The 21,894-nt window shown below is 40.4% G+C and overlaps 1 protein-coding gene across 2 annotated transcripts in view; it reads left to right on the top strand.

Annotated features, from left to right (window-relative positions):
- The window catches only part of EPS15 (epidermal growth factor receptor pathway substrate 15), a 102,435-nt gene that overhangs the window by 36,150 nt on the left and 44,391 nt on the right, over positions 1-21,894 (top strand). For both annotated transcript variants that reach the window (XM_061632960.1, XM_061632961.1), the window contains exons 3-12: positions 1,749-1,838; positions 2,634-2,681; positions 6,185-6,280; positions 8,566-8,628; positions 10,881-11,006; positions 12,653-12,712; positions 14,606-14,806; positions 14,893-15,038; positions 16,546-16,702; positions 19,117-19,202. In XM_061632960.1, coding sequence (XP_061488944.1) covers positions 1,749-1,838; positions 2,634-2,681; positions 6,185-6,280; positions 8,566-8,628; positions 10,881-11,006; positions 12,653-12,712; positions 14,606-14,806; positions 14,893-15,038; positions 16,546-16,702; positions 19,117-19,202 — 1,073 coding nt within the window. The remainder of the gene's footprint in view (positions 1-1,748; positions 1,839-2,633; positions 2,682-6,184; positions 6,281-8,565; positions 8,629-10,880; positions 11,007-12,652; positions 12,713-14,605; positions 14,807-14,892; positions 15,039-16,545; positions 16,703-19,116; positions 19,203-21,894) is intronic.

Genomic DNA, 21,894 nt, shown 5'->3' with positions numbered 1-21,894 from the left:
CATCATTTTAAAGTCATGTTTTTGCTTGCTGCTGGGGGCCAGCAAGGAGGAAAACAAGTGTACCTTGATGGGCAGGAGGCTTCTTAGTTGTGGTGCCTCACCCATATAAAGCAGCGACAATTAAGCTATGGGTTGCACAGGAAGTAGCCCACTAATCCCCATGTCTTGTCCCAGGTTGGGTGAATCAGTTGCCCATGTATTTTCACACCCTGTTGATTAAAAACAACAATGACACTAAAAGCAGTTGCAACCAAAAGAGGAGCTTCTGGCTGGTAGCTGTAGGGATCTTGCAAAAGGCAGGAAAGGGGTTACATGGGCTATGGTTGTGTAAGGGTAGTCAGTGTCATGCCTCCAGATGTTGTTAGACTACTACTCGCATCAGCGCCAGTCAGCATGGCCAATGGTCAGGAAGTTGTAGCCCGCAGCATCTGGAGAGTTATCACATTGGCTACTGCAGTGTAGAGTAACGTACATATCACAGATTGGAATGGAGCAAGGCAACACTCTAGCATAAACCCTAGTGGTTTAGAAAGTTCAAAGAAACAGATAAAGGTTTGGTAGGACAGCCTAGCATACAGCTGTTCAAGTAATGGTGTATTTGCTGCTGCTCCTGGCAAGGAAAATGTAGTGCTACACTATCAGCTGCTAGCTGCCTGATGTTGTCCATCTTTTTGACCTTAATAACAGAAATGAGCAAGAAGACTTACAAGTATTATGTTACTATGCTGTTTCACTTGCCAGGAAAACACATTTGCTGTGATAACTGCGTGTCCGTTACTCTCCACTATTGTCCCTTGCTCTTCTAGCACAGCCTTTCCCAACCAGTGTGCCTCCAGATGTTGTTGGACCACAACTCCCATCTTTCCTGACCATTGGCAATGCTGGCTGAGGCTGATGGGAGTTGTGGTCCAACAACATCTGGAGGCACACTGGTTGGGAAAGGCTGTTCTAGCCCATAGGTGGGGCAGTGGAGAGGCCCCCGTGATACTGTACTGTGTTTCCCAGTATAGAGACCATGGAGCATCCTTATGATAAAAATGAGAAAGTGGGCAGGGGCAGTGTGCCAAACCATGAGCTCCTCAGTATTCATCTGCTTTAAAGAGATGCTAAGGCTACAGTATTGGCATTAAATCCTTTTGTAGTTGCCCATAAAGAAACTCACAGCAGTAAGAAATTTATAGTGATGTTGCCTATGCAACATGCCTCTTCAAACATTTGATAATACAGTAGGGCCCCACTCATATGGCAGGTTCTGTTCCAGGCCTCCGCCAAAAAGCAAAAACTGCCGGAAAGTGGGGCCCTACTCAACTGTAGCCCGCAAGCTCCCCGCCCTACAGCTGGAGCTTGTGAGCCTGCACTACAGCTGATTGCACTCTACAGCTAATCAGCTGTAGCACAGGGAGCTCCAGTTGCCACGCTCCAGCTGACAGGGATCAGCTGTAGTGCGGGGAGCTCACATGCTCCAGCTGATCCCTGTCAGCTGGAGCGTGCGATCAGTTGGAGCGTGGGGAGCTCGCGCACTCCAGCTGATCCCTGTCAGCTGGAGCACAGTGGCTGGAGCTCTGCGCGCTATAGTTGATCGCCCCGCTGGGCCGCCGTATTAGCAGAACGCCGAAAAGCAGGGTGCCAACAAGCAGGGGCCTACTGTATAATAAATCCTAGTGGTTCATAAAGTGTCTTTGATTTGGAAGATCTTTTAGTGCACAAGTTGCTACATAACAGACCTTTAGTATCTCTTTTTTTGGCAGGTTGATCCTGGTAACTCTGGAAGGGTGTTGGCTTCTGATGCAGCTGTTTTCCTGAAAAAATCAGGACTGACAGACCTGATACTTGGGAAGGTATTGACTTGGAGGTTAATTGTCCTATCTTGGCTTTGACAAGAATTAAACTGCTGGTTACTAGTGGTACTTTACACCTTTAGCCTCACTTCCTTAAGCATTTCAATCTCTACAGGAGTTACAGAGCAGCCTTTCTTGACAAGTACAAATTTTGATTTTAGGGTTGAATGAAACAAGAATTAGGTATTTTGGGAGCATTCAGTAGTCACAATCCTACCCAGTTAGGTACACTTAAGCCCATTTAATTGAATAGGCACCATCTTGCTCAGCTCTCTGATGGATAGTTGGCAGTATCTCTAGGGAATGTCCCAGCTGCAGCTCCTTGTTGTGTATTTAAACATATGATACTTCAGAATACCTGGTCAATCCATGGTGGAAATGCACTGGTTAGATGTGGAAAGACATCCTTTCCTATAATCTATTAAAGGGTCTCAGTGAGAAACATATTAGTGTGGAGGCTTTTGCTTGAAATGTATGGGTTAAAAGTGATTATACATATTTTGTGTATGGAGGGTGTTTTAACATTTTTATACTTGCTTCAAATTGTTCAGCTATTAGCTTTGCTACAGTTCTAGCTCTTATTTCCCCTTTAGCCAAAACTAAAAACTTAGTGTTAAATTGGAATTCAAACTGTTGCATCGGGGGAAAAAAAGAATAAAGAACACTTTTTGTTGTTATGCCATTAAGATAATGCAGTTAAACTTTTGGGATTATTATTTTTAAAATCTTCTTGATAAAGTGCAGAGAAGATATTTATAGAGGTACTTCAAATGCTTCTTCCATCTAATTGTTTAGGTTTGGGACCTCGCTGATACAGATGGCAGAGGTATCTTAAACAAACAGGTAAAAATGTGTTTTCTTTAAATGAATGAGATCAAGGAATGAGTAAAAACGCATTTTTACAACAGCTTATAGCAGGTTAAAATGCTGAAAGAGACATCTTTCTCTTGTCAATAGTACCGAGCTGAGTCTTGGATCACCACCTCGGTTGTCTTTTCAGCGTCAGCTAAAGGCCTTCCTCTTTCAACATGCCTTTTAAGTAGAGATCTTATCCCAGTCTGCGTCTGCTGGAATTACTTTTTACTTTTTTAAAGTTGTTCTTTAAAATTGTTTTGTTCTAATGTTTTAAAATCTTTTGTTTTTAAGATGTTTTAATGTGCCTGTAGTTTTTTGTTGCCCTGCGCTTCTTTTCGGAGGAAGGGCAGGATATAAATTATATAATTAAATAAATAAATAAAATAAGAAGGGTGGAATATAAATTAATTAAATAAATAAATATTTGGCAAAAGGGAGATAGAGCCAGAAAGGGCACACGTATCCACACACCTTCTGCTCTCTCCGAAGAAAACATGGGGACTCAGTTAAGGATCATATGGATGTAATCCTCTCAATCTCTTAACCATTTTTAGATGATCAAGAATCGGCTATGAGACTATATGCTATTCTTTCACAATTCCTGACAGCCTTAAAACTTAAGTAGAATAAATATAAGCCAGAGTTCCCTCTCTACAAGAGTTCGTCAATCAGTTTCTGGAGCCACAGCACAGACCAGCAAAAAAGGGTGGGAATAATTTGTGCAAGGAGAGGGACTGCAGGATTAGAATGTACAATTCTATGGCTTCCTCCATATCTTTTAATACTTTGTTGTTATGTGCCTTCAAGTCGATTACAACTTATGATGACCCTATGAATTGGCAGCCTCCAATAGCATATATTTTAAACTACCCTGTTCAGATCTTGTAAGTTCAGGTCTGTGGCTTCCTTTATGGAATCAATCCATCTCTTGTCTAGTCTTCCTCTGTTTCTACTCCTGTTTTTCCCAGCATAGTTATCTTTTCTAGTGAATCATGTCTTCTCATTATGTATCCAAAGTATGATAACCTTAGTTTTGTCATTTTAGCTTTTTATTATTATTATTATTTTATTTATATCCCACCCTTCCTCCCAGCAGGAGCCCAGGGCGGCAAACAGAAACACTAAAAACACTTTAAAACATTGTAAAAAGACCTTAAAATACATTAAAACAAAACAAAAACATTTTTTAAAAGCTTTAAAAACATCTTTAAAAACAAAAAAGGGTTAAAAACATTATTAAAGAAAACATATTCAAAGCAGTTCTAACACAGACGCAGACTGGGATAGGTCTCAACTTAAAAGGCTTGTTGAAAGAAGAAAGTCTTCAAAAGGCGCCGAAAAGATAGCAGAGATGGCGCCTACCTAATATTTAAGGGGAGGGAATTCCACAGGGTAGGTGCTGCCACACAAAGTCCATTTCCTATATTGTGCAGAATGAACCTCCTGATAAGATGGTATCTGCAGGAGGCCTTTAGCTTCTAATGATAGTTCTGGTGAACTTTGTTCTGACACCCAATAATTTGTCTTTTTCGCAGTCCATAGTATCTTCAACGCTCTCCTCCAACACCACATTTCAAATGAGTTGATTTTTCTCTTACCCACTTTTTTCACTGTCCAGCTTCCACATCCATACATAGAGATCGGGAATACCGTGGTGTGAATGATCCTGACTTTAGTGTTCAGTGATACATCTTTGCATTTGAGGACCTTTTCTAGTTCTCTCATAGCTGCCCTCCCCAGTCCTAGCCTTCTTCTAATTTCTTGGCTATTGTCTCCATTTTGGTTAATGACTGCACCAAGGTATTGATAATTCTTGACAAGTTCAGTGTCCTCATTGTCATAAAGTTACATAAATCTTCTGTTGTCATTACTTTAGTCTTTTTGACGTTTAGCTGTACTCCTGCTTTTATGCTTTCCTCTTTAACTTTCATCAGCATTCGTTTCAAATCTTTACTGGTTTTTGCTAGTAGTATGGTATCTTCTGCATATCTTCAATTATTAATATTTCTCCCTCCAATTTTCACACCTCCTTCATTTTGGTCCAATAATACTACCAATTGTTTAATCACAGTTAAGTCCACGCTGGTTTATTATGTTAGTTTGGAATGCTAACACTTGGATAGGATCCAAAGTGCTGCTTAGGTGCATCCAAAATATGTAGCTATTTTGTGTGTGCCTACACTCCTCCCCTTCCCTCATTTGCACTTTGCTCCCGAATTTTCCCTGAATCTTAGGAGCAGCTGGCTGGGTAGCATGGTGAGCTTCTGTCAGGAAGTGAATGAACAGCTCAAGTCCCTGCATGAGCTTTTGGGCCCAAGCCTTTGATTATTATGGGGAAGGGCCATAGCTCAGTGGTAAAACATGCATCTGTCTTGCACACAGAAGGTCCCAGGTAGAATCCCTGGCACTTTCAGGTAGGCCTGGGAGAGGGCCCTTTTCTGAAATTCTGCTGCCAAGTCATTGTAGACAATACTGAGCTAGACACACCAATGGTCTGACTCTGTACAAGGCTGCATGCTTTGTTCCTAAGTACTTACTGGTCTGTACTGCAGAGTAAACGGCAGCATGCTGTGCATTGTACAGTTCACAAAATACAATTCACAGGTTCACATTGTATAGTAACACAAAACAGAAGTTCCAGGGCAGTGAATGTCAGGTTTCACATTAGAGAAAAGTTTAAAAAACCACTCCCAGCTTAACTTTTGGGAAATGTGCAGAATTTCTAATGGGATTAGAATGCAAAAGAATGTGTAAACAGACGTAATGTCTTTTAAATTTCATCAGATCTATGTGTGCTCACCAGGGCTGTGGAGTCGGTACGCCAAACCTCCGACTCCAACTCCTCTATTTTTCAAGTGTCTGACTCCACCCAAAATTGCTTCCAAGTCCACAGCCCTGGAAAGGGCTGTAAATGTCTTTTTAAATTGGAAGCTCTCCTAGGAGCATTTTTATCGCTGCCTGAATATGCGCTGATCTGGGCATCACAGCATTTGTCTTCATCTGGGTCCTGTGTCATACACCGACACACAAAATGTTTTCCAGCTTGAGTTATGGTGAAATGCTCAACTACAGCTGACTTCATGGGAAGCTTCTTTGACATTTTGAATTTATATTTTTAAAAATTTGTCAATAAAAATTTATTTTGAAGCCAGAGTCGGTACATTTCTACCGACTCCGACTCCACCCAAAATTGCTTCCGACTCCACAACTCCGACCGACTCCACAGCCCTGGTGCTCACCCCTTCCCCCATTGCTGAATAATATTGCATTTTAAGAATTGTGTTTAGAAAACCATATCAGGTTGCTTGAGGTATCTAAACTTTTATTTAGCAGGCATCTAGAATTCACATCAATGCATGATATACAAGAGGAGTACACTGGAGGTTAAGTTGAAGTTTTTACATGTTTACTTGAAATGTGATGTTTTTTATTTGATATGTTTTCTGAGGTAAAAATAGTTCTATGTTTGATTTCCTTTTCATTCTTTTTAGGAGTTTTTTGTGGCTTTACGACTTGTAGCCTGCGCACAGAATGGATTGGATGTTTCTCTAAGTAGTCTTAACTTGCCTGTTCCTCCACCTAGATTTGTAAGAACTCTTAAATACCTTACCTTGAGTATTTAAGTAAAAGCTGAGCACTGTTATGTAGCTATCAATATACCCTTTAAAAAAATTATCTTGTGCAATTGTATGCACTATGCCTTAATTGTTATCAAGTGATAGGGTGAAAATTTGAGTTGGTCTGTGATAAATTTCTATTCCTCTTTTATTTTATCAATATACTCAAATACAGATGTTGTTTAAAATATTACAAAGTGTGCAGTGTTGGTGATATGTATATTAGGAGTACAATATTGAGCACCTTGGCAGATCTTGCATCCTCAATTAGATTTAGATGCTACAAGATAATTCAATAATAATAATAAATTTTATTTCTGAGTTGCCTATCTGGCCGAGTTAACGGCCACTCTAGGCGACGTACATAATAAAATGATATACAACATATACAATATAAACCAGAATACAATATAAACCAAAACCCCTAATTAATCTAAAACCACCCACATCTTATAACAAAAAAAACTAGTCCGCCCCAAGAGTCCTGTAGGCCTGCCTAAATAGCCAGGTTTTCAAGACTCGGCGGAAACTTGCCAGAGAGGGGGGATGGCGAAGGTCATAGGGTAGGGAATTTCAGAGGGTGGGGGCCACAATCGAAAATGCCCTCTCTCTGGTCCGCATCAGTCTAGCTGTTTTAACTGGTGGGACCGAGAGAAGGTCTTGTGAGGCTGATCTCGTTATGCGGCATATTTGGTGATGCTGGAGGCGCTCCTTCAGATAAACTGGGCCGAAACCGTATAGGGCTTTAAAGGTTAACACCAACACCTTGAATTGGGCCCGGTAAACAACTGGTAACCAGTGTAGATCTTCTAACACCGGAGTGATATGATCACGGCGGCGGCTGTTCTTAATCAAACGTGCCGCCACATTCTGTACCAGCTGTAGTTTCCGGACCGTTTTCAAGGGTAACCCAACGTAGAACCAAATGGTTGGATGACCTGATCTAAATTCTCCTTATTAAGCAAGGTTACAGGTGGGTATTGATCAAGATGAGAAATTGAGGGTTGAAATTTGATTTTTTGGGGGGGGGGGAGTACAAAATTGCTGCTTCCAGTAAGCATTTGCAATATTCATTAACATTATTATATGTATTATATTATTATAATGTATTATTATAATGTAATTATTATTATTATTATTATTATTATTATTATTATTATTATGTATGCTGATCACTGTTGGTCAGTTTCCCAAAAGTCCTAGAGTCCTTTCATTTGACTACATACTGCCTTTGTGGGTAGGTACTTTGAACTCATAGCAGCCTTTAATTATTTTATTTTATTTAGTTTTGGTTGGTGTCATAAGGTATTGTGTATTACTGAAGAATGAGTTCAGCAATAACAACATTTATTCCACTATTCTACTTTAAACAGTCATGGCTTCCTCCAAAGAATCCTTGCAAGTATTGTGAAGGGTGCTGAGAGTTGTTTGGAGACCTCTCACAGAGCTACAATTGTCAGAGTGGTTTAACAATCAGTCCCTCTTCCCAGAGAACTCTGAGAATTGAACCACACTTCCCAGGTTCCTCTGGGGCAAACTATGCCAGTGTGGCAGAAATTCTAAGTGTGGTCCCCAATCTGTTCATGTTGATGCACACAAACTGGAACAGGTTGAGAGAAGAGCAACAAGGATGATGAGGAGAGACTGAAAGAACTGGGCATGTTTAGCCTTGAGAGGACTGAGGGTAAGATATGATAGCACTCTTCAAGAACGTGAAAGGTTGTCACACAGAGGAGGGCCAGGAACTCTTCTTGATCATCCCAGAGTGTAGGACACAGAATAATGGGCTCAATAATGGGAAGCCAGGTTTCAGCTGAACATCAGGGAAAAACTTCAAAACTGTTTTAGCAGTACAACGTTGGAACCAATTAGCTAGGGAGGTGATGAGCTCTCCAACCCTGGAAGCATTCAAGAGGCAGCTGAACAGCAATCTCTTGGATATGCTTTAAGTTGGATTCCTGCATTGAGCAGGAGGTTGGACTCAACGGCCTTACAGGATGCTTCCAACTCTACTGTTTTGTAATTCTGTGACTGTTAAAAGTGGAATAATAGTGGGGAAAATGTACAATGTGAATGTGGCTTTAGTTTGCATTACGATATGTACATACTGTTTTAAGAGAAAGATTATGATGCCATTCTTGTACTCTCACTTTATTATTCATGACAGGAACTAATGATAAATATGAATGACAATTGTCAGTTCAAATAAAGAAAATTCAAATAATTATATTTTTTTTAATTCTCCTTTCCACTAGAATGATTCCACTAGCCCTTTATTATCTGGGGGAGCACCAGCCGATATCCCATGGGCTGTTAAGGTAAGAAAAATATATTGAAACTTAGAATGAAGTGGATGCTTTCAGTGTATCTCAGGTTCTGCCTATTAAGGCTCTATTTAGAGATGATGCCCCCCAAGTCCTCTTTCTTTACATTGTGCTTTTTAAAAACAAAACCTTGTCCCTAACTGGACATACACTTCCTTGAGAAATGAACCTTCCTCTTTCTTGGTGAAAGCTTGGCTTGGTTTGGTGACTAAAAGCATAGCCACCTGATCAATTGTTGGAGTTATATGTGAAGTAATGGATAGATCTGTGTGTGTGTGTGTGTGTGTGTGTCATTTTTTAGCTGCTCTTGAATGTGGTGAAAATAATGTACAGGAGGTCTAAACCAGCCTTTCCCAACCTTTGAGTCCACAGATGTTGCTGGACTATAATTCCCATCATTCCTGACTATTGGCCATGCTGGCTTGGGCTGATGGGAGTTGGTCAATAACATCTGTTTTGTTTTAGCGTGTTGTTTGCTGCCGTGGGCTCCTTCTGGAAGGGCGGGATATAAATTTAATAAAAATAAAAATAAATCTGGGAACCCAAAGGTTGGGGAAGGGTGGTCTAAACCATAGCTGGCACCAGCTACTGCTTAACATGGTAATTAGAAATGGACCTTCCTCTCTGCAAAAACTCTTGTTCATATCTTCCCACTCTGACTACTTCAACCTTTTCTTCTTTTGTCAAGCCTTCTGTTGCTACACCTTGGCTCTTTCATCTTTTAACCAGAGCTCGTAATTCACTTCTTTGTCACTCTCGCCATATGATACTCCTCCCAAATCCCCACAGTAGCTTCTTGCCTGCTCTCAGATCCATCACAATTTTTTTGTCCTTACTGTGAAAAGTCCTATTGTAGCCGTGTCACCTTATTGGCCCCTTCTCATATCCCTATATATACCTGTGACCTTTGCTCTTCCAGATCTATTGACTTTAGTTTTCTAACATTTTCTTGCTGTCTTGGACAACTGTCTTTCCCCCTTGTTGTTCCAAACATGAATCATTTAGCTTACCACAGCAAGGGAAGGTTTGAGGAAAGAAGAGAAGAAGAAGAAAGATCCCTTTCTTCCTCAAAGTTCCAAGTAGTGCTACAAAGCTCCTTTTCCATGATTGTTAGGGACAAGGGCTACATTGGAAGATTTTGTTGCAGGCCTGCAGCTATATCAATGAAAATCTGTGAAGTATTGCATAGAGTTTCCCAGGTATCAAAGTCTTTAGAGGGAGCACCATCCCCTTCTGGCTGACTTGCAATTGAATGGAGCAATGGAAGGAATGTCTCTGCTTTTCAGAGCTATTGAGATTCTGGTAGAAAAATGTTTTTAAGTGAAATGTTTGGGGACAGTTCCTTCGAAAACATCTAAAGAGCAGTATCTGTGGGTTAAAAAAAAGTCGAATAATGCTAAAAATACCTATATTTGCCCTTCAGATTTAAAGCTTGCTCATCTACTTTGTATTCAGGTATTCATATTGAAGTCATCTCATAACAGGCCCCCAGACAACCTTCCCTACTGTCCATTATGTACTCTATTTTTATGCTTCTTCTGCTAAGGCACTTCGCTGCTTCTTTTTTCATACTGACTAGCCTTTCCCAACTAGTGGGTCACCAGATGTTGTTGGACCACAATTCCCATCTTTCCTGACCATTGGCAATGCTGGCTGAGGCTGATGGGAGTTTTGGTCCAACAACATCTGGTGGCCCACTAGTTGGGAAAGGCTGGACTAGTGCATAAATTTTCCACCTATGGCTTATTTTCTTTAATTGCACACTTCTTTCTGGAGCTACAGCTGGTATAGCACAGTGGGGAGGAGAGCCTGGCTGGGAGTCCAGAGTCTGTGAGTTCAAATCCCAGCTCGGGTCTCCTGGGTGTCAAGGGCCAGCTAAAGACCAACCCACAGTGAGTGGGTCAGGGGTTACGTACCCTGCCACCTGTGTGGCCGTGGGCAAGCTACATAGTCCCAAGGAGCCCAGTTGCCCCTCAGCTGGCAGTTGCGGACAAGGAAGGGGCTGGCTTGTGCAGCTGTGGCAAGCTGAGCAGGCCCTAGCCAGCTGGGGAGGACTAGCCTCAGAGGGAGGCAATGGTAAACCCCCTCTGAATACCGCTTACCATGAAATCCCTATTCATTGGGTCTCCATAAATCGGGATCAACTTGAAGGCAGTCCATTTCCCATTTCTGAAGCTAGTCAATTTTTGCCTACATCAATGTTCCTGTTAAATTAAATGCAGCCTCTTTAATATTTCTAAAACTAGGTAGAAGACAAGGCCAAATATGATGCTATCTTTGACAGTCTGAACCCAGTGAATGGATTGTTGTCAGGTGATAAAGTGAAACCTGTTCTGCTAAACTCCAAACTGCCAGTCGATGTCTTGGGAAGGGTAAGAATGGCAGGCTGCTTAGCAAGACGAAATCTCTTTTACCCTGTGGAATTCTATAGGCTAATGCTTCATAACTGGTGGAGTGTCTGACAAGAGACCGCTAAGATGTATCCTAAGGTCCCTGAGGGTGTCTATCTTATGCATGCTTTTCATACATAAGCTTAAAAGAATAAGATCAATAGAAGGAGCAGCTTCTTGTAACCAAACCGTTGCCATTTGGTTACTGATCTACATCATAAGTGAGGGACCTCTGGCCTGCAGGCCAAATTAGGCCTTGTAGGGAGGTCCTAATTCAGCATGGAAGGCAGTTTTCCCCAAACTATGCCCACCTACCCCCACACTTGATGTCATATGTGGGTGTGAAGGAACATTCTTAGAGTGTGCACAAACTGTTCCTTGGCAAGTAAGACTTGCTGTTGGTGCTGATCAGCTCATTCCATTGGCTGGATCTTGTTCTTCACCCCTGATCTACATGCCTCATAGAAAGAGTTCCCTCCTAGGTTTTTTTTTTTAGAGGAGAGTTGCTGCTTGGATGTTGTAACTCTTTCTGATATTTTCTCTCTCAAAATCCTCTGCAGGGAGAAAAGCAGCTTGAAGGACATGGTTTTGAGAGGCAAAAGGTCTAAGACCTTGTTTCCCAGCTCTTGATGGCAGCCTCAAGTGTCTGCTTTTCTTTTTTTAAAAACAACCACCATGTGAGGGAGAGGTCTCATGGAACTCCATATAATGAGCAGTTTGATCCTGAGATGAATAGCACATACTTACTAATATGGACAGCTGGTATGGCACAGTGGGGAGGAGAGCCTGGCTGGGAGTTCAGTCTCTGAGTTCAAATCTCCACTCGTGTCTCCTGGGTGCCAAGGGCCAGCTAAAGATCACCCCCACAGTGAGTGGCTCAGGGGTTACGTACCCTGCCACCTGTGCAGCCATGGGCAAGCTCCATAGTCCCAAGGACCCCAGTTGCCCTCCAGCTGGCAGTTGCAGACAAGGAAGGGCCTGGCTTGTGCAGCTGTGGCAAGCTGAGCAGGCCCTAGCCAGCTGGGGACGACTAGCCTATGATGAGCTTCCACCGGGCCTTGAAGACCTGGCTCTTCAGGCAGGCTTTTGGGGTTGGTTAGATTTTATCTTCATTGTTTTTAGATTTTTAATGCTTACGTATTGTATGCCTATGTTGTACGTCGCCCAGAGTGGCTGGACAGCCAGCCAGATGGGCGACGAATAAATTCAATAAATAAATAATAAATAAATAAAGGAAGGCAATGGTAAACCCCCTCTGAATACTGTTTACCATGAAAACCCTATTCATAGGGTAGCCATAAGTCGGGATCAACTTGAAGGCAGTCCATTTCCATTTTACTGATATGGTTGATAGTGTTGCTTTGCTGCCATTTGAATTGTCAATAAGTATAATTACAGTAAATAGTAAAAAGATGTTAAGGCCATTTCAAAATTCTATTTTTTTTAAAAAAGTAAGTGATAATCTGGTATTAGGGATTAGTCAAGGTCAAGAAATGGCATGATTGGTCTTTTTCATTTTTGAAATCTGAATTGCAAAGATTAGCACTGTTGGTATTTGATTATATGATGAAAGAAGGGTAGAATATTCTATTGCGTCCTGAAGTTATATGTGTGGCTTTGTTGTTTAGGTTTGGGAACTAAGCGACATTGACCATGATGGAATGTTGGATCGGGATGAATTTGCAGTTGTAAGTATATGGTCCTTGTGTTAGAAAACAACTTGCATAGTACTTTCTGCAGGGGCATGTGAATATAGGAACATAAGAAGGTGCCTTATACAGTGCCAGACCATTGGCCTGTCTAGCTTAGTATTGTCCACACTGATTGGTAGCAGCTTTCCAGAGTTTCAAGCAGGAGTTTCTCAGAGCCCTACCTGGAGATGCCAGGGATTGAACCTGAGACCTTCTCCATGCAAAACCTGCAGAATTCGGGTACCTAAACTTAAAAATTAGACTGGTGACTGGCTGTTGGAAGAAAATAGAAACCAGGGTGTCACCACCCCATATTCTTATTGGTGAGAGCCAGTGTGGCGTAGTGGTTAGAGTGTTGGACTGGGACCTGGGAGACCAGGGTTCAAATCTCCACCCAGTCATGAAGCTCACTGGGTGACCTTGGGCCAATCACTGTCTCTCAACCTAACCTACCTCATAGTGTTGTTGTGAGGATAAAATCAGGACAGGGAGAGCCATATTTGTACACCACCTTGAGCTCCTTGGAGGAAAGGCGGGATATAAATTCAGTAATAAAGAGAATAATAAAAATAAATTCCTAGCCCCAGTTAACTTAATTTAAGCCAGTGCTTCCCACAACTCTAGACAGTCTTTCAATGCTACAGTTGTGCTATGGAAAATATGAAGTAGTGGTGATCTAAGAATGGCTGTGATCATATGCAGTCTGTGAGTTCATATGCAGAAGACATTGGGATGGAGAAGAGATCAGAAGAGGTTCTCTCCCCCCCCCGCCACACACATTTATACTGTGCTCTCCTTATTAAAAAAAAAGCTGGGTCCTTATAAGCTGGGTCCTAAATCATGGAATTTTATTTACTTTACAACTGATTTTTTGTGTGTGTGCTGTAGTTCATTGCATGGGTCTAACCATTGTCTAAAATTTTGGGAATTAATGGCACAAAAGTGTGCCCATCCTTTACCTATCTAGCTGATAGGATGCAGTCCAAAGATAGACATGCATCAAAATGTCCTTTGCATTTTTTTTCTTGGTAGTTCACCTTACTTAAATCCTTAAATTGCAGTTTAAACTCAGGTGTAGTATAAAGTAATACTATATGGTCTTGCACCAATTCTCCCCCAATGGGACTTGAGAGTGAGGATTAAGAATACACACCAAAGGCATTTCTTTTTCTTGTTTGCTCTTTTGTAAAACACTGAACCTGTATTTTAAAATTTGTTTTAAATTTGCTTGAGAGGGTTGAACTAATGAAGGGAAACTTTTGCAAACTTTCTGAAGTGCCTTGGTTATCTGAATTCACCATGTGGTATCTCAGAGGTGGTTCAAACCTATTGAGAAAGCTTTCCTGTGTCTTGCTTGACAAAACCTTTCCTCCAAAACACTTGTATAAATGTTGGCTATGATAATTGTGTTCTGTTGTTCCTTTCCAAGTCACGTCAGGAGGCAGTTAAAGGGTCTCACGAATTAATTTCTAAAGATAATGATGGGTTATCTGAAAATTTGACTTTTGTTTTCCACCTAGTTTATGGATAAAATTCCTTCCCATTAATACAAGGCCAACAGAAAGGTGTGTGGTTCTAAGTGTTTTGCTAAAATAGGATATGTCCTGCTTAATTTTGGAAGAGTTCTCTGGAATTTCATGGCTGGAGTTTGTCAAGTTCCTTTTCTGAGGATGGAGGTGAGGGAACTTACATGTCCTGCCTTTTTCTCTCTCTGTGCAAATCAAGGCAGATAATAACATTACCATTAAAGAAGCCAGGAGTACTTGGAGATGAGAGAGGTTTTAGAGTTTTTACCCTTCCAGGTTGCTGCATTGATTGTGTAACTGGAATTGCTTAATAATAAGCTAATGCTCTGTACATCTTTTGTGCATCTTCAAAACTATTGTTCAGGCCATGTTCTTGGTGTACTGTGCTCTTGAGAAGGAACCTGTGCCAATGTCTTTGCCTCCAGCGCTGGTGCCACCTTCTAAAAGAAAAGGTGTCAGTATTCCAGGTGCAGTGCATTTGGTGCCACCCTCAACATCCAGTAAAGATCCCCATCAGACCATACCACCTGTAAGCCTCTTGCCAGCTAAAGCACCATCAACACAGGTATGTTCAGCAATGAGCAGCATTTTGTTTTACTACATTAGCAAGTGTGTAATAGGAGCATGACCTATTTTTGTTTTTGTCCTTAGTGGGTTGTATCCCCTGTAGACAAGATAAAATACCATGAAATCTTTCTGAAAACTGACAAAGACATGGATGGCTTTGTCTCTGGTGTAGAGGCTAGAGAATTATTCTTAAAGACAGGCCTGCCTTCTACTTTACTTGCACAAATCTGGTAAGATTTTTTTTAATGGCTCTTCATGTAAAGAATCCCAGTTTCTTTTTTTTTTTAAAGCTTTGATGAATGGTAACTGTGGTAATCAGTAGAGAGTTAAGTCTTTAGAGTGAATTGCTATTGTGTGCGCACACACAATAGCCTCAAAGTAAATGGGCTACATGAGAATTTAGGGACATATATATATATTTAGTGTCCATCTTTGGTGCCTATATGTTGTTTGCTTTCTTTCCTCTGTGGGAGGTTCTACAAACAGATGGAGCCCTTGCACTTGCAGAGAAATTTCTTAAAGAATTCAGAGATAAAAGAACCTTATACAGACTAAGTCAGCTATCCTAGTATCCAGCCCCTGAAATCTTGGTGGTTTGAATGCCATAGGTTTTTAATAGTAAACTGCCCACTGTTTCCTGTTTCTTTCTATACAAAATAAACTGAGCCATTCTGAAAAAGTAGACGGAGCCAGCCCACCTGTTAAGCCACACTGACACGGTTGCCTCTGGTTGTGGATTGATAAGGTCACCTGCCTACTGCCATTCAGCACTCTAGGAGTGCTGCCACTAGGAAAACAGTTGTCAGTTGGTGCTCCTACCATGCTTTTGATGGTGCTGGGTTGGCCAGGCCTTGCTTTGAGGAAAGGCCCTTCCTCTGAATGAAGCATTCTGAGCAAGGTAGCTGCAGAAAGGCCTGTGCTATGTTGCCATGGCTAAAACTGCTTATGGTAGTAAACTGTTAAAGTGTTTAAGAGTAGTAAACTTTACAGTGTATTTTAACTAGTATTTGCTGTTGCTGTAAGAAAGCAACAGGAGCACAGGCATTGTTTGAGAACACTTCCACAATGCCTCACTCTAGAAGGGCCCTTTGTTTCCTAGAGTCCTTCAATAGTATTGCTGAGACAATCTTGATATACCTGTGCTGCTGCCACTGATGAATCAGCAAAAACAAAAGAATCAGGAGAGGGAGGTCACTGTGTGTGGAGAGGTGCATAGGGCAATAGCTCTGCCTGTACCTCGGGTAGTAGAATGTCTTGTCATAGCCTTGGAAATAGAGTGCAATGTTTATGATGGAATTTCAAAAGAAAAAGTTGTGCTGATTCCTGAACGACTTAACCACTCAGAACTCTACTCATATCTACTAACCCCAGTAACAAGTCTAATTCTGCCTGAAACATTATTGAAATGGATGCATAGACCTTGACAAGTAAGGATGGGTCTTTAAATTGTCTCAGAAGAAACACCAGTTTACACATCTGCATTCAGTATAAAAAATAAGGAAGATGCCACACAACTTTCCTTGCAAAAAGTTCCTTGCTGGGCAAGGTGCATCTAGGAGGTGATAGCCAACCACAGTTCTTTGTCCCCAGCAGCATTTACTCCTATTTGTGATACTGAGATGACTATTATGTATCTGTAAAATTCCTCAAAGTATCAATGCCAGCAGCAAAGTTGCATAATTTTCAAGCTGGAGAGCAAATGTTGGGTACTTGACTTTCTCCCTTTGGCTTTTGCAGGGCTCTCTGTGACACAAAGGACTGTGGGAAGCTTTCCCAGGAACAGTTTGCCTTGGCCTTCCATTTCATCAATCAGAAGCTGACAAAAGGCATTGATCCTCCTCAGGTGCTAACTGCAGATATGATCCCTCCGTCAGAGAGAACCACCTTAGAAAAGGTGACACTTTTGCATATTTTATGAAAAATCAGAAATTTTACACATGAATATTGTAAGATTTCCCTTTTTTCTTGTGTAGCAGACTCTCTGGTTAGTGTGCATAGTGATGTAAACAATGCTGCTGAACTGAGAGACTTGTTCACTGCCTACATCTGTTTTATTGATATACCCACCCCCCAACACACACACATCAATGAAGTAGATACATATGATTTAAACAAACAAAAGGAAGATATGAAGGAATTGGCGGGCAGGGAAGGGATCTGTTTGATCATTGCAGGCAAAAAGATGCTCAGCTTAAGCTAGTGCTGTCATGAACTTATTATTATTGTTATTGCCGCCCTGGGCTCTTAATGGGAGGAAGAGCGGAATATAAATCAAATAAATTGTTGTTGTTGTTGTTGTTAATTAGTCGCTTGATACCCGAAGGTCCCCAAGCGACTTACACAATGTAAGACAGTTACACTTATAGAGGTCCTCATATAGAGTTACAGAGGTGGGCTGATTTGGTATAAAGTTGTATGGGATAAAATTTGGTAAAAATGTGCGGAGCAGTTCCATGTACACAATAGAGGCATACATATGGAAGCGTCTCCAGTGTTGAGCTGAAGGGAAAGGTCTCTTCACATGTTGAAGCTGCTGCATGTACAAGGAACTCCTGGTCAGGAGATGCTGGTACTATCCATGCATAACATCTGTTGCTCATCTTTATAATACTAAATAATGTGTGTTTATGTTGGAGTTGCATGATTTCTAACCTTCTTGTTTTAATGATGACCTATCATAATAACTTAAATTTAAACAGGGTTAAATCTCATGTCATTTTTGATGCTTTATTTTTAAGCTGTATATGCCAAGTAACAAACAAAAAATCACAGTGCTGTCTAATATGTGTTGAAAGTGGGTTGTTGCTGTTTTGCACTAGAACATTTCTTTTTGGTTGTGCTAAACCAAAACAAATTGAACTTCCTGCACAGAAGTGACACTCATGAAGTTCTGCATTTTCTTTGAATTCAGTAATACCAGATTTAATTTTTGCATTATTTCAAAAATCTGCTTTTATTTCTTGCTTTACTAATCTTTTTTGTATGTTTGCTTTCCTTCTATGTCTTTCCTAGTTTGGACTATATTTTCCATTCTGCACCATTCTGCTTTACATCTTTATTATACTGTCAGTTTCTTAAATCTGCCATCTCAAGGTTAGAGATTCTTCACTTTTCCAGTATTGACTGTTTAACAATAAACACCTTTCTCATGTCACATTTTATTTAAAACAGCAGAATGCTGCTTAGTTCTCAAAAGTAGTGCTATTGTCATATAACTCATCATCCTAAGGTCGTTGCTGTACTTGAACATTTATAGAATGATATGCAGTGGTGTGCTTGATTTTGACACCTGTATGAAGGCAATAGTATGAGAATAACTTGTGTTTAAATATTTTTGTACTTATCAATTTGTTGAGGTTGAATTTGCCCAGGTGTAAGATGTAATTACTTATCAGAGTTAAAACAATTGATTTGATCACCAAAGAGTCAATCAAATCCACAGTGTTAACACTGGCGAGTAATTCAGCTTATATGTGGGTACCTTCAGCTTTAAGCAACTGACAATATGAGTTAGCAGTGTAGACGGCAATTATACTTCAGGTTGTTAAGGGAAGAAATGTTTGGGATTGTGGAATATAACAGATAAGGATTCAGCAGTGACATGTCTTGTTTTAGAACAGAACTGTAGTTCTAATACTTGGATTACCTTCTAATCTGGTGTTTTTCCCTGCTAAAACTGTATTATTTTAAGATCTGTTTTTACGATGTTTTAAAGTGTTTTAGTGCTTTGTTTGCTGCCCTGGGCTCCTGCTGGGAGGAAGGGCGGGATACAAATTAAATAAATATATAATAAAATAATAAATATTATAAATTGTGCATTGACACTTGCATTTTCTATTCACAGCTTCATGTAGAAAGGTAAATAGCAGATATTCTTGTATCTGCTGGGTAGTATAGTGAGTTTATAAATGCAACAGTGTGGTCATTATTGCAAGTAAAGACATTTGAACTTTTTTCGAAGATTCTAACATAAATGAGAGAACAGTGATCAAGAAAATCTCATTACCTCCTAATAAGTAAATATGTAAATTATTCTTTACTCTCTTCTGGCAACAACTTTTCTGCTGGGGCATATCCTCCTACCACCGCATGCATATGCAGAGCAGATTGGGCATGTCCTTTTATAGTTCCAGTGCAACTGTTGCACCTTGCTTTGTAGTTAGAACACAGATGCTTACAGGCAATATAGGCTGTCTTTGCCATTTTACCAGGGATTGGATGCCACTTGAGCTATTTGCCCTACTACAAAATGGGCTGCCTGTTCTTTAGGGATCCAGAGCAAACCATATTTCTTTCTTTATCTTGCAGAATATGCTAGGACCAAGTCCTGTAGCAGATTTTTCGGCAATCAAAGAGCTAGATACTTTAAGCAATGAAATAGTTGACCTACAGAGGTAAGTAAAGATAAAATATTTTGTTTGCATTATTTTCATTTAATTGCCAGTAACACAGCTGGAAGGTGAAAGCCCTAAAAATAAAAAGTATCCCCAAATCACTTTGGCATGCAGCTTGGCTTGTTTATGTGAATGAAAGTCTGGTAGGCAGTTCATATGCTCCATGGTTGAGGTTTGGGGCATATTTCCCTGGGCTCACCAAAATCATGAAGTCAGCCTGATTATAGATGCCAGAGATTGAAGATGGATAGAAAGGGAGAAGTATGAAATGATTTGTGAGGTGATGGAATCAAGGGAGCATGCTTAGGTTACAGAAGGGGAAATGAGACAATTGCAGCTGATAGAGGAGAGAATATGGACAGAGAAGTGAGAGAGACAGCTGATGTGGGGCAGACAGGTGGAAATACAAAATAAGGCTTGTGAAACTTCAAGACTGAAAGATGGAGTCAATCAGGTGGAAAAATGGGCAGAGAGGAGGGCTACAGAATGAACTTAATACATCTGTCAGTATTGTCTTTATCCACTTTCAGCTGCAGAGGAACATGTAAGAGGCCCACTCCACCTTATTATGCTTTTAATAGTGCATCTGTCTAAAATCTGTGTAGTATTCAAGACTATTTAAATTTTTGATATTTATAATTTTACCATGTTTATATTGAGGTTTCTGCATACTGACAGACTATGATTAGCGGTAACTCTGCCTATTTTTCATAGACATGATGTTTATCATGTTCCAGACAAATTCTTTCATATGTTCCTTAAACAATAGAGGAAAATTCTGACCTTAGGAAAATTGATATCTGTATTCTTGATTTGGAGGATTATAAAAAAATGTGTAGTGTGCTATCAGTGTTTACACAGTGGTTAAGAGAAGACTTGTATTTGCTTATGACTGGTATTGAAATAACTTAAATGTGTGGCTGTTTTGATAAAACACGTCGTCGTCCCCCTTTTTTTCCCTATTCTTTGCCTCCAGGTTTTCAAGGCACGTTGTCAAAATAGTTTGGCACAGTATTTGTATGGCAATGGCTTCTTACATCCTCTGACCGAGATAGAACCCATGGCCTTGATAATGCTGAAATAATGAAGTTAGTTATGTTGAAAGAAAAACAAAGCAGATGTGATGGCTTGCAAAAGGAACCTGCATTAACTTCAGTGCAGTGTTATGTGAATTTTCTCCCTTTGACTAGGATGCTCCTTCAGTTGACCTCTGCCATTTGATGTATTTCAGTTTCTTCTTGCCTTGACTGATTATGAACACATTCATCTCTTGCGCCATTTATGGATGTTGTCTGTTGGAGGAGAACTCGTTAGTTATAGTGCAGGAAAACTCTGTAGAAACAGAGGCAAATCTGCATATGAGATTTTACTTCACTTTGAATATCACAGCAAGGAAAACTTGTCATTTATTGATCCAGTGGTAGTCTGTGCCAGCTGTTGAATACAGTGGCCTGTACTGATGTTTATCAAGTTTAAGAATATCTTTAAGGATTTGAGAGTATTGTTTTTCAAGCTCTAGTTAGTATCTTCAAATAAATACTTGTCTCTGGAAAATTAAAGACCAAAGCGGAAAGCTGAAATACTAGCATGTTGGGCAACCTCCACATGCTTGCTGGCTTCTTCCCCCCCCCCCCCGTCTCTCAGTATTAATTCCCTGGAATTATGCTTAATGTTGCTAAGCTATGAGGTGGGAGAAATGTCCCAACAAATGATGCAAGTAGTAAGGATTGCTTACAATCATCAAAGCATCACTCTTCATTTGAATGGTCACTGTACACAATACACCAAAGATTAAATATTTGTGGTTCTGTGTTTCATAAAAATAGTAAAGCTCCTGCTTTGATGGATTGTATTAATGAAAGCAGTGATAAGGAGTAAGGTTCTTAGATGAACAAGCCGGATTTAGGAAAGGACACTCTGCACTAGACCATTGCCTCTTTTTAAGCCATCTCGCATCGAAGTACATGAAACCTAGGGGTAATGGATTGTACGTAGCATTTATAGATCTGAAATCTGCTTTTGACACTATCCCTAGAGACCTCCTTTGGAACAAATTAGCACAATCTTCCATAGTTAAAAGATTATTATTTCTAATCTATAATTTACACCAACGTACTTCGTTTCGAGTTCGTTGTGGAAAGGAGAGAGGCTTAACGAATCCAATCCATACTAACCAAGGGGTAAGACAAGGTTGCACCCTAGCCCCCCTTCTTTTCAATTTATTTTTGAATGACCTCAACCCAATGTGCTTATCCAGGGAGTACCACCTCCCAAAAATTGGGAATCAATCCTGCCCTCTCCTCTTATATGCCGACGATGCGGTTCTTTTATCTCTTTCAAAGATCGGACTTAAAAGGTTAATACGCACTTTTATGACCTACTGCACCTCGAACCGTCTAACAATCAACTACCAAAAAAACAAAATTTTAGTTTTTTCAAGACGTCGAAACGTAGGCACTTGGATGGTTAATGGTCAGCAAATTTCCCTAGTTTCTCAATTCAAATACTTGGGTATCATCTTCCATTCAGCTCTGAGCTGGGTCATACATATTAAAGCTGCTGTAGCACTTGCGCGCAACAATGTTAAAAAACTTCTATGCTTTTTTTACTATAAAGGGGGGAGATATTTGCCGGCAGCAATTCAGATATTTCAACTGAAAATCATACCACAATTATTATTCGGTGTGCAAAT

Source organism: Rhineura floridana, chromosome 6 (genome assembly GCF_030035675.1).
Source record: "Rhineura floridana isolate rRhiFlo1 chromosome 6, rRhiFlo1.hap2, whole genome shotgun sequence".
NCBI lineage: Eukaryota > Metazoa > Chordata > Lepidosauria > Squamata > Rhineuridae > Rhineura > Rhineura floridana.
Note: the sequence above shows the minus strand (reverse complement) of the source record. Positions and strands in the feature narration are given on the sequence as shown.